Genomic DNA, 12,229 nt, shown 5'->3' with positions numbered 1-12,229 from the left:
CCGGTTGACGTGTATTTTTTTCCTTTAGTAACCAGCAGGCAGTCCACACGACAGTTTGATTGCGATGGTTGGAAGTTGGGAGACTCGTCGTTTCAGATTACGTGCCCACTTCCATGTTGTACGCTGCCACGTGATAAATAGTACTCAATATATATGTTTACCTGTTCATATCTGTTGTATTAAGCGCATAGGCACCATGGAAGACAAATGTGACTATCTGTTTAAGATTATACTGATTGGAGACGCGGGTGTAGGAAAAACCTGTATCGTCCAACGGTTCAAGACTGGTTCCTGGTTTGAGTCACAAGCAAGCACCATTGGCGTGGACTTTTGTCTTAAAACTTGCGAAATTAATGGAAAACAAATTAAATTGCAGGTACGTTTTTGTGGGCCTGACACAGTACATTACACACATTTTAAAGTAACCACTTCTCAAATGTTTAGATTTTTGTGAACATGAATCAATTATTTTGAATTTTACAAAGTTATTTTGAAATTTTCTCAATACCAAAGTTAATCTGTAACACTAATATAATAATTTGTATGTTATACATTATGCTGTGCAAAAATTGCAACAATGCTTCATGTTTTTCATTTAAGAAATAAAATTTGCCTTTTTTTGTTTTGTATGTCTAACAGGTTATTGAATCTGCCTATTCATGTTTTCTAGGTATGGGATACTGCTGGACAAGAACGCTTTCGAACCATTACTCAAGCATACTACCGAAGTGCACATGGCGTCATATGCACTTTTGATTTAACGAAAGAAAGCACATTTGACAGTACAGTGGAATGGATGGATGATGTTTCCCGATTTTGCTCAACAAACGTGGTGAAACTGCTTGTTGGTATGTGTATTTTTGTTCTGTCAAGACAAACCTTTATAAACCTGCAACTTTTATTAACCACAAATTTACCTAAATAAGGCTGATGGAAATTGGGTTTTGTGTTGTGTATTTAGGAAACAAATGTGACATGATTGACAGAAGGAAGGTCAGCCATGAAGTTGCATCAGCTCAAGGCAAGTCATTTGAAGTTCTGGAGTATTTGGAAACATCAGCCAAGGAAAACACAAATGTAAATGATGCCTTCATCAAAATGGCAACAGAACTGTTAAAGCAACAAAGTAATGTCAAAGATTTAGCTGATTCAAAGGATGATCAAGGATTTAATATAAGTAATAACACAAAATCAGTTGGAACATCGTGTTGTTTTGGTTGATTTATTCAAAAGCCAACTCTGAATTAAATGTGCAATTGGCTTTATGTATTATCCCTGTCGATATTATGATTGCCCGAAGTGTTTTAAATCGTTTTTATATTTGTATGTAAGCCCATAAATTTGCTGCATTTTTGTGTACACAATATTTAAATTTACTACATCTTGTATGCTTTAAATTATATGCCAAAAGTTTTTCTAACGATTCTTGCCTTATTCTGTACACAAGCATTTCATGCCATGTTTACCACCATTTTATCAAGTTTCAACTTTTTTAACAGAGAGCTTTTTAATAGGTGTCGTAGTTGTTTTGGCATAATTTGGGTAATACATGTATTGCATATTTTATGTACTATGTGATGTGCTGTGCTTTAATTTTCATGTTATGTAAAGAGATTAGTTTCCTACTTCAATGCATCTTCAGTGTAGTGTTTTTTAGAGGCCATTTTGCCTACTAAAGCAAAATCCTGAATGATACACAAACTTTTGCTGACAGTACATTGTTTTAGGATTTTTATGTGCTTTCACATCATAAATACAAGTCTGTTCCCAGTGTATGTGAAGATTTCAAAGCAATGCACATTAGAACAAGCTCAGGCACAATTGGGTGGCACTAAAATTTTATCTTGCCTTGTAAGAAAAACACTTCGCTTCTTTTTTTAGTGAAACAAAAGTTGTGTTTATGGTTTAAAATGCCTGATGAAGCAAACATGTACTATGGTTCCCACTGTAAGTTGTACAGACTTGATAAAATGCACTTGCCTTTGCTTATTCTGGGTTGTATGTTGTTTGGGTTGTACAATACCGCAACAAAATCACTTATGCCCCCAGTTTATTCTTCACAACAAAAAAATAGAAACAAGTTTTCATAAGACATAACTTTACAATTTAAAGTTTAATGTGATTCGAGCTGTTTTGATTCAGAAACTGATGTAGTTTTCTTGTAAACCTCACTCCATCTGTCAATCTTTGGTGAATGCTCCCTGTACCAAAAGGATTGCATCCTTGAACGGCGTATCTTCTTTTGCAGTTGCAAGATTCCATACAATAACGCCTCAGCTGTAGGAGGGCATCCTGGTACATAAATATCAACAGGTACCACCCGATCACATCCACGGACAACTGCATATGAATAGTGATAATAACCACCACCATTTGCACAACTTCCCATTGATAAAACCCACTTTGGGTCTGGCATTTGGTCATACACTCTTCTTAAAGCTGGTGCCATCTTGTTAGTCAGTGTTCCGGCCACTATCATTAGATCAGCTTGTCTGGGGCTTGCTCTAAACACCACACCAAAGCGATCCATGTCATATCGTGGGGCAGCAAAGTGCATCATTTCCACTGCACAGCATGCCAAGCCAAATGTCATGGGCCAAAGTGAATTGGTTTTTACATAGTTAATCAGGTCATCGATTCGAGTTGCAATGTACTCAGCTTTGTTGGGTGCGTTACGAAGGCTGCCAATTTCTGTACGTACTGGTTGCATGACTTGAGCTGGTTCACGATCGACATCATCTTTGTGAACAACAGCTGTTTTATGCAAAAGCCTGCTACTAGTGCATGAAAGAAAGTTTGGAGTCTTGAACATTAATCTTTTGCATGTTAAAGCCAGAGACATCGTTTAATTCTTGCTCTCCAACAGATATTATACAAATTACATAATCATTTAAAATTTTAACCTGTAAAAAATAACAAAACTTTTGTGACTGTTGTCCACAATCTGGATCAGAACAAGCAACACTGGAACAATCCTTTTTTCCAGATAGGTCATTGAATTGGCCTACACCAGGGGTGTCCAACTCAAACACACCGCCGTGCCAAATTTTGTTTTAGAATAAACTCGCGTGCCAACGTTTGGTATTTTTTCCATACCATTTCTTAAACGTCCTAACATGACGGGCTCAATTTATGATACTCCAAAAACCTTTTATTATGTTAATGCGACACAAGATGCTAATAGTTTGTAACGGGGCTTAAGTTTTGTCAAAAAACGAACAATTTAATTAGTGGGTTGTGTAACTTTTACTAATTTTTACTGAAGTGAGGATAATCATCTGAATTTGCAAAAGCTTGTGTGTCATTTTCAAATGCTCTGCGCGCCATTTTTGGCACATGTGCCACATGTTGGACACCCCTGGCCTAAACTACTCTTTTGCAAATTAATATTAGTTTCAAAACAACAAGTCAATCAATGTATTGAGTTGAAAAAAAGCTCAAGCCAAGCAGCTGTTATAATTTGACAAATGATTTTGACTTCTTAACGCTAGGATATTATCCAATACATGTCCACACTACAATTACTTGTTTCGCTAGTTTAAAATAGCTACATGACACCTTTACAGTGATCAGATCACTACGACACCATACAAATTACATTCTATTTTAAAACAAGTACTTCAAGTATCTACCATTTTTCAAACAGTGCCAGCGATCCACATGTCAAAAACAGAAAAAAATATTTCTCTTGTTATACAAAGTGGTTTCTATGACTCTGATTAGCCACATTTTCAAATAAACAATTTAGAAAATTCCCAATACTTTCCGAGTGTGCTATATACCCATGTAAACATTGCAGTTATAAGTCCTCAAGTAGCGTAGCCTAATATCCTATAGCTGCAGCTATAGCTAACTCTATAGTAGAGTTACAGTTACTGTTCTGTGAAAAATCAAAATATTATAAAAAGGTCAGTACTCAGTAGTCAGTACTCATCCCGAATTTTGATCATTGTTGAGTGGATTATCACTGGTAAGACTTATCAAAAGACAGCTGCATGTATCGGCACACGTCCATTGTTTGCGTCGCAACCTATTTTGTCACCTTAGATTCACTGTTTGTGTTGTAGCTTGTACTAGGTAATGGCGTGGCCGCGTGTATTCTCTCACAACAAGTTTAAATCAATGTAACATATCTTTTTTAAATCAATAACATAACAAGTAGCCTACAAAGTGAGCAGCCTACAAAATAGAACGTAGTGTAAAATTCACAGTGTAAATAATAAATTAATCTGCAGATATCATCATGATGATTTAGGATAAGCAGTGGAGCTAACGAGCTACTGAATATTTCTCGACTTTTTCGTTTCTCGAGAACTAGAAATTAAAAATCCATTTCTCGAGAATCTCGAGAGTCTCGAAATTTTTATTTAAGCCGATTTTGTAACAAAAACAAACAAAAAAATTTCCGATTGTACGTTTTTTGCTTTTTGACTAGTTGCGATCGCAAGTACTACTGACGTGTGAACACACAACAGAAAAGTTTGCTCAATACCGAAAGATGGCGTAAAGAGCTAAGATATTTAAAATCAGTGAGACTATGTAAGGTTAGGAACTTAGTTTTTTAACTTCACCCCAACCACAATAGCCCTTACCGTCAGCATTTTCACACAAGTTGCTTTTAATTTTTTTGCAAATGGTCTTTAAGCGTCACCTATAGCCCATATGGGTATCATCGTAGGCTGCACCAGGCCTGTTGAAGACGTCATACCGAATCAGCCTATCACCAAGTATTCACCATATGGTCTTGCCTGCGGTGGCATTCGAACCTACGACATGAGTCTTTCCAGGACTCGCGCTCTGCCAGCGGAGCTACATAAGCTTAGTGGAGAACCCGCCGAAAGTCGAATCACAAACACCTTTGCCTGCCTCGTATGCTGCACATGTCAGCTTCGCAGTATATCGCCAGATTGACCAGTATCCAGTTAAGACATAGTAGTCATCCATGTCTTAACTAATCACCTATGGCAGTGGTTCTCAATCTTTTATGGATCGCGTACCACCAGACAGCTTTTTCCATCGCTGCGTATCACCTAAACCCTGTTTGAACAGAAATAGGACCAAGAAATAGGCCCATTTTCTTAGTAGAGCTACTAACACTGAGCTTCAGCTTTGGCCCGGTCTGAGAACTTCTGGTAGGTGGCGCAACGGAGCATAGGGGTTTATGGTGCTGTTACAGCAGTTTGGGTTTAACGTAAGAATAATTGCTGAGTCAGCACCATAAACGCCTATGCTCTGTTGCGCCACCTACCAGAAGTTCTCAGACCGGGCCAAAGCAGAAGCTCAGTGTTAGTAGCTCTACCCATTTTCTTAACCTGGTTAGCGCATTTAACAATTTCAAATGAAGGTTTAAAACACGAACGCTGATCAGTTGGGTCAGTTGAGTTGCAATTTTATAGATCAAACCTAAATTAGGTAAATTATATCACAGAAAGCTACTCGCGTACCACCTGAAAAGTTCCGACGTACCACTAGTGGTACGCTTACCACAGTTTGAGAACCACTGACCTACGGGTATTTATCAAACTTTTCTGTTGTGAATTGTCTTGTTGGTACCTTTGCTCTGCTTCAACCTAACGATTATATGGTAATGGTTCTGAAGGCCATATATGAGTTTATCCAGTTGAGGTTTTAAGTCAGAAGTGTTCAATATAGTGCAATGATTTGTTCAAATTTCCAACATTTGTCGCTGAAGGGAATATCTTTTAAAATTTCTTTGTCGTTGCATATTTTTGTAATTATCTATGTCCGCTTTTCTCTCAAAGTCCAAATTCTGTAATTTGAGCGGCATTGCTCCAACCCAGTGGAATCCGAAAGGTCGAACAAAATTGAAGTCACCAGCTTCTTAAGTCAAAATATTATGCAATAAAACATGATGTAAGGGACAGAACGGCCGCCCCTGAGGATAAAAACCAAAAAACACACTCATGGATTGCTAACGCCTCCAGGGGGCGCTAGCAAGCAGCAACCACTTCAAGAACTACTGATTTAGAGGAAAATACCGCAACAATAATCCACGAGAGATTGTATGGTACAAAAATGAAAAAAAACATGCCATTGCTTGTTCCTCTTTTAAAAACAAAAAGAAACGTATGTGTATCTTTGATGCTGTTCAGGAGCATTTGCTAACTACATCAGCACTCTTCTGTCCAATGTTAATTTCGATTTTTCATTTCGTTTTGGTTTAACAATTGCAAAAACCTAAAGACTGTTAAAATGAAATCAATAATAAAAAGTATAAGTCAATAGCAGGCAAAAGCCGGTAGCACCGATATTAACCAAACAACGCCCTTCTGCTGTATCTTTATTACAACGGCAGGAACGAAAAATAATTACTATGGGCGTTTCGCAAACGTATTATCGATCATCACGCTTTCGTAATTATCCTCAGCACCCTGCCCACTTACTGACGGTTTCGGGCCAAAACAGAATAAGAGACGTTCCGTCATTTCTCTGCTGCAACAACATAAGGATCAGGCTCTTTTCTAACAGGTATTTATTAATTTATGTACACAAAACATGCAATAAATCGGATTAGAATATCAAATGAATCGATACGACACGCAGAAGACATCACGAGACGACCTAAGTACACTTGAAAAGCATTCGACTGAAACACATTACGTAAGGACTCACAAATTAAATACACGGCCCCTAAATCGATGCACGGAATGAAATGGATACTGCGCGGGTATAAAACCAATTAAAATCGACCTGGTGCTGATTGATTTATGCCTCACGATGTTGCAAAATCTTTAGCAATCAAATTGGGTATTTTTTTAAAAAAAGCGCTTGATTTATTCCTAGCCTGGGTATTTTTAGACACGCAACATGCAGTATTTAATGCCCCTAGGAATAGACACTTTGTATATGTGTATAATATAGAAGTGCTCTCTCAACCAGTTATCCCCGAAAAGTATGCTGCGGGTATAGGTGCAGTTGCAATACAACGTTAAATATATCTTAAAAAAAGAAAAATGTCGCATTGGGACAGATAACTATTCTGCGTTTCACAACACCAAAAGGCACATAAAAAATTAACACGTATAATTGGTTACAATAATCATTCCACAAATATAGATAGCCAACCGGTTTGTTGTGTTAAATAATTGCTCCTATTTCGTCGTGCAAGTAACAGCAGAAGAGACAACATTAAAGAGCTGGAGCGAGAGAGAGGGACGTTAAGAATGCTAGGAAAGTTAATAACATTGACGACGAAACGATAGTGGCCAGACCAGGTAAATCACTTCTAGATCCACTGCTTCTTCCCGGGCATTGTTGAATTTGCTCTGCGTAAAAAATTCAAAACAAATCGTCAGGAAAAACGGATTTGGGGGTAAAGTCGTGTTGCCTAAACATTATCATAGCGTTTTGGTCTTTTTCTGCGTTGACCCGTTGGTCTTCCCAGTATGTTTGGATTTAAAGATGCGAAAAATGAAGAATCAAAAACTATTGTGTTGTAAACTCACCTAAATTTGCCTTAAGCTCTGGAAAAACATCTCGCCAATACGAGCAGCGGCTTAGATGAAGTGCGTAGCGCTGAGAAAATAATGAGGCTTTCGTTTGGAGAGTGTCGTTGAAGGGGTCGCCTATCACATTGACGTACTTGGTGCGATTTGTGTAAAGAGGCCACTCGCTTTCCAACCGCAAGTCATTGCCGTTTGGGTCCCTGGGTATCAAAATAAATCAAATTTACCGAAGCTCCCAAACAATCTATAGTCATGCATCATAACCAACCAGATGTTAAATGATATTAAGCTTGAAATGAAGCAGTCATAAAATTCCAGCATTAAACACTATGTCTTATGTTGAACGTTAGTGAAGTACCTACCCATATTTAGCAAAGTTTCCCCACTGTTGCATAATTTCAATGCTCAGATTTTTTTCCAACTCCGTGTAATTTAGCACATCGTGCAAAGGCAGTCCAAAGATAAACTCAATCTCATAACCGTGCATAACTCCCATCCATTCAGGCCAGGGATTATTACTGCTGCGATGCACAAAGTTATACAGGTAGAGTCTTTGTGGAGACATGTTTCCAGGTGTTTGCAAAATCAAACTTCGATCAAGATAGTCGACAGTAGGACATACAAAGTTAATATCGCCAACCATATCGTCCAGCAGATCACGGTAAAAGGTTTTAGCGTCATGTTTTGTTTGATCTTTGGTTGCAAGATCGCGAAGTGGAAAATCAAACGGATACCAATCTTCGTCGATTCGCTCCGACAGTGGTCGCCGTTTTTCTGTTGGTTTGACGCCATTTGTGTAGACATATTGGGCCGAACTAATCATCACGTTATCCGCAAATAATGAGTCGAAGTACATTCGGTTTTTAAGGGCACGCCTAACGCCTGCCTTAAACTCCTTAGCGTCAATCTTGCTTTCGCTCGCCAGATCAAATCCACGAGATCCGTAGACAAGAAAGTAATTTCCTTCATTGGAGTTGAATCCAGCAAGAACGTTCACTTCACTGCCCCAAAAATCACCCTTTTGTATAATTTTTTGTGGGGTTTTAAGCAAGAAATTGTTGTCAACCACTACTGCGTTTGGAAAGCTAGCTGTTCCGTAATCTTCCAAAGCCATTTCGATATTTACCAATTTTCCAGCTGGATATTGTTGCATGCAGGTTATGTTGATGTCTTTGTAGGCTGGGAGGTCTTTGAATCCTGCAAGAAAAACCATGCTCCATTATCAGAAGAAATGTATTGCATAACGAAAAAACGTACGTGTTCTTGCTTTGGGTTTAGTGAAGGTGCAACCAATGGCCTTTGCGAGTTTACTTGCACGACGCCTTGCTTCCTGCAAGGGCAAAACTGACCAAGGGCTAAGAGACGATGCGCTTTGAATGACCGCATTCCTGCGATAAAAATCCTTATTATTTAAATGTATGAAATCTGACAAGCCGACAAAAATAACGTTGATCGAGTAACTAAGAATCGTGTCGTTAAGTTATTATTTACAAAATTAAAGCAAAAACAGTATCATAATACGACTGACTTTCTTGCGCTAAAAAAACATTTTTGGGGCTATTACGAATCAGCTCGGCTATGGTTATGAGCAGTGTTTTTTTAAGGTGTTTTGGGGGTTTTAAATTTCTCCAGCGGTTTCCCAAAATTTGGACTTGCAACTACAGGCTATTTTTTGGTATTTAAATGAAACACTTGCGGTCTCTTAAAACTACTTAGCGGTCACCCAAACCAAACCTTAAAAAAAAACCTGGTTATGAGTACAAAATTCCTGCCGTTTAACATTCTAGGTTTTCAAAATATTTTTTTGTGATTTTACTAATATATTCAACCCAGGGGGTTTTTGTTTGAAAATGAGACAAACACCTTAAAACATTCGACCACGTTCGTGGCTCCTAAAAATATTCACACCTGAATAAACCTTTTGACAAAGGCGACATCATGTGGAAGGAAATACTTGCGGCGCCGGAGCTTTCGCCAAAAACTGTCACCTTCTCAGGATCACCTCCAAAGTTCTTGATGTTATCCTGGACCCACATAAGACCCAGACGTTGATCAAATAATCCCGCATTTCCGGGTAAATCGTCTCTTCCCGCGGCTAGAAATCCAAGAGCGGCCACCCGGTAATTTATGGAAACCACAACCACCTTTGGGAAAAAGGAATATTTGGAATGGTGCGAAATTCCACGTAAATGACATTATTGAATATCAACAACGGAGGAACCGTTCCCTCCTGGGATCTACTGAATTTGGAGTTAATCATAACCAGCTTTTGAAACATAAAAATGTACCATGTTAATCCTCTAATAATTCAAGTTTTAATTTTCCAGGATGTTTTTTGTGCAGGTCGCCAATTTTTTCGATCTTTTATTAAAACGGAAATAAATTGTAGATCTTATAAGTATATAATATTTTATCCAATCGTCGCACTTATACTATTTCAGCAATGAAAATCTTTGTCCTACTTATAAAATACATTCGTTTAAATTGGCCACACACCTTTTGAGTTGCAGCAAGCCACCTCCCATCATACACGTCCAGTGATGACGCACCACTGTAGAATCCACCCCCGTATATCCACACCAGCACTGCATACTGTGAGTCACCTTCGGGCGCAGAGGATGGAGCCCATACATTAAGATACAAACAGTCCTCACTCAGGGGTGAATTGGCGTTCCACATTTCTGTTCCTTCAAAATCTAAAATAATTTTCACATAGCAGTTTTTGTTAGTGTGCTATATTTTGTTTGGAAGTTTAGAGTCTGTTAAATACTTGACAAATGCTTACCCTCTTTGTAATGTGTAAAACTTAAATCTCTCCATTGGTAACACGTGTTTCCATAAGAAAACGCAGATCTAATTCCTTTCCATTTTGCAACAGGTTTTGGAGCCCTAAAACGATTGGGTCCAATTGGTGGTTCCCCAAACTGAATGCCGAGAAAGCGATTCACCCATTTTCCTGGCAAAACCTCTATTATTTTTCCACGTACTTTTCCGGCTGTTGTGTTTGCAATCACACAATCGTTACATGCGGTGGAACTATTAGTTGTAGAATATGTCAAGTTCGCAGTGTAGCTGTCGGTTGTTATGCCAGGTAGCAATACTGTCGTACCAAACGACGTGGAAACGTTGTAGGGCATGGACGACTGGGTAGCGTTGTATTGGGTAACGTTTTGAGGAGAAAATTCGGGAGTAGTGGACGCCATTGATTTTTGTCGGTGTCTTTTTGAATGTCCTTGCTTAGATTTCTTAGCCACATTCGATTTGTTGTCGTGTTCTTCCGGACCACCTGGATGCCGCTTTCTCTTTTTGTGATGGCGTTGCCGGCAATCCGCGCTTTGTGTTAGCAGCATTATGACTGACAACACACATATACTCCAGGTAAAAGCATTCATCTTGGCAACACACCTGCACTCTCGCCTCTGCTGCAGAATAAACAAGCTTGTTTGACCGATTATATCGGCCAGATCACCTTCACGCTGGCTATGAACTCATTTCACGAAATACTCCTTTACAAACTGAAAGAAAATTTTAAAATCAAATAAGTTTTATGCAAAGATATTTACAGCCGCTAAACTAGGACATAAAAGTGCTTCAATCTGTGGACAATTAAAGACAGGAATGCCGCTGGAGTGCAAACAATTGATATTGATTTTATTATTTCCACTTGATAAATGCTGCCACTGAACGCTTCGTTTTTAGTTGACAAATATCTCAATTAGCAGGAGATGTCAACCTTAGCAATAGATCCCAGGACAGCACAGAAAAAAGTTAAACTGCTCATTTCGGCTTCAACCAACACACTGAACGACTAATTTACAAACACGAAGGTTGGAGTTGGAAAAACGTGACGGAATTGTCTGTATTGAAACAACACAACGATCCCAAAGTCATTGTCCTGGTCTGGGTTTCATTACCAAGTTAGAACGAACAAGAATACGTCAGTGCGACCTTAAGACAACCCAAGTGGTTTGTGGTCCTCAAGTTGCCGCCTTAAATGTCCACGAAAATCCCCGGAAAATCGCATTACGCGTGGAAAATCGATCAACCTGTGGAGTATATTTTTTACACGTTGCGAGATTTCGCTGATGATAGAAGCCATTAAGTCGAGGGATTCAAATGGATCTTAAACATAAAGCATACAACTACGTGTTAGCGCATTCGCTCTGACCGATATATCACCTGCGACCAATGAGACGTACTCCATCGCGTAGCCAGTGGCAAACGATTTTTTTGCATTCGTTCAGGACCAATTTCTCACCAGCATTTATTGAGGCGTAAACAAAAGATCGATCTTGCAAGCCGTGCCAAACTATTGCCCATAGGCCTCTGAAATTTGATGCTGAGATGTCAGATTGCCGCCCGTGTTGTTATTATGAGGCGTCGTAATTACTTGTCAAGCCTTGCATAGGTCACGAGCGCGACTGCATGGTTTTGTGTGGCACCTGGTATCCATGTATTTTGTATAACGGCCGCTTGATAAATATACTGCACCTTTGTGAACTTGGGCAATCCCTTGGGACGAATAGAAGATATAGCTACAAACTGCACCCAGTCTCTCCCGTCAAATAGGAACGTTTGGGCGTAAACTTGACCACGAGACATGTTAGTTGATGGTAAACGTGTGCTACAATGGGGTAATTTTCTTGGCCTGTTTTGCTGCATAACATCGCAAAGTATAGCCTACTATCTGAATCTACACTCGAAAACGGCTTTATTTCAAATAATTTATGACAGTATTGTGCGCACTTCTCAATACTTTTTTA

At 38.9% G+C, this 12,229-nt stretch overlaps 3 protein-coding genes across 3 annotated transcripts; 1 reads left to right on the top strand and 2 right to left on the bottom strand.

Annotated features, from left to right (window-relative positions):
• LOC145230026 (ras-related protein Rab-43-like) lies at window positions 1-1,775 on the top strand. Its single transcript, XM_080095377.1, has 3 exons — window positions 1-376; window positions 671-848; window positions 962-1,775. The coding sequence occupies exons 1-3, from the start codon at window positions 65-67 to the stop codon at window positions 1,219-1,221; spliced, it is 750 nt and encodes a 249-aa protein (XP_079951503.1). The 5' UTR covers window positions 1-64; the 3' UTR covers window positions 1,222-1,775.
• A 258-nt stretch (window positions 1,776-2,033) lies between these two features.
• On the bottom strand, window positions 2,034-2,926 carry LOC145230027 (NADH-quinone oxidoreductase subunit B-like). Its single transcript, XM_080095378.1, has one exon. The coding sequence runs from the start codon at window positions 2,840-2,842 to the stop codon at window positions 2,114-2,116; it is 729 nt and encodes a 242-aa protein (XP_079951504.1). The 5' UTR covers window positions 2,843-2,926; the 3' UTR covers window positions 2,034-2,113.
• A 3,558-nt stretch (window positions 2,927-6,484) lies between these two features.
• On the bottom strand, window positions 6,485-12,229 carry LOC145230184 (cholinesterase-like). Its single transcript, XM_080095568.1, has 7 exons — window positions 10,252-12,229; window positions 9,963-10,162; window positions 9,375-9,610; window positions 8,724-8,854; window positions 7,829-8,663; window positions 7,467-7,666; window positions 6,485-7,286 (listed from the first exon to the last, which is right to left on the bottom strand). The coding sequence occupies exons 1-7, from the start codon at window positions 10,856-10,858 to the stop codon at window positions 7,150-7,152; spliced, it is 2,346 nt and encodes a 781-aa protein (XP_079951694.1). The 5' UTR covers window positions 10,859-12,229; the 3' UTR covers window positions 6,485-7,149.

Source organism: Phallusia mammillata, chromosome 5 (genome assembly GCF_965637545.1).
Source record: "Phallusia mammillata chromosome 5, kaPhaMamm4.hap1.1, whole genome shotgun sequence".
Lineage (NCBI taxonomy): Eukaryota > Metazoa > Chordata > Ascidiacea > Phlebobranchia > Ascidiidae > Phallusia > Phallusia mammillata.
This window is presented reverse-complemented; position numbering and strand designations above follow the sequence as displayed.

What these genes read in the sequence shown, in the direction of transcription:
- LOC145230027 (XM_080095378.1), bottom strand. Translation starts at nt 2,842, where the DNA reads ATGTCTCTGGCTTTAACATGCAAAAGATTAATGTTCAAGACTCCAAAC.
- LOC145230184 (XM_080095568.1), bottom strand. Translation starts at nt 10,858, where the DNA reads ATGAATGCTTTTACCTGGAGTATATGTGTGTTGTCAGTCATAATGCTG. An exon ending in GGCTTGCTGCAACTCAAAAG is followed by an intron (nt 9,611 to 9,962) that starts GTGTGTGGCCAA and finishes TTTTTCCCAAAG; the next exon opens with GTGGTTGTGGTTTCCATAAA. An exon ending in TTGTCAAAAGGTTTATTCAG is followed by an intron (nt 8,855 to 9,374) that starts GTGTGAATATTT and finishes TTTTTATCGCAG; the next exon opens with GAATGCGGTCATTCAAAGCG.
- LOC145230026 (XM_080095377.1), top strand. Translation starts at nt 65, where the DNA reads ATGGTTGGAAGTTGGGAGACTCGTCGTTTCAGATTACGTGCCCACTTC. An exon ending in GAAAACAAATTAAATTGCAG is followed by an intron (nt 377 to 670) that starts GTACGTTTTTGT and finishes CATGTTTTCTAG; the next exon opens with GTATGGGATACTGCTGGACA. An exon ending in CGTGGTGAAACTGCTTGTTG is followed by an intron (nt 849 to 961) that starts GTATGTGTATTT and finishes TTGTGTATTTAG; the next exon opens with GAAACAAATGTGACATGATT.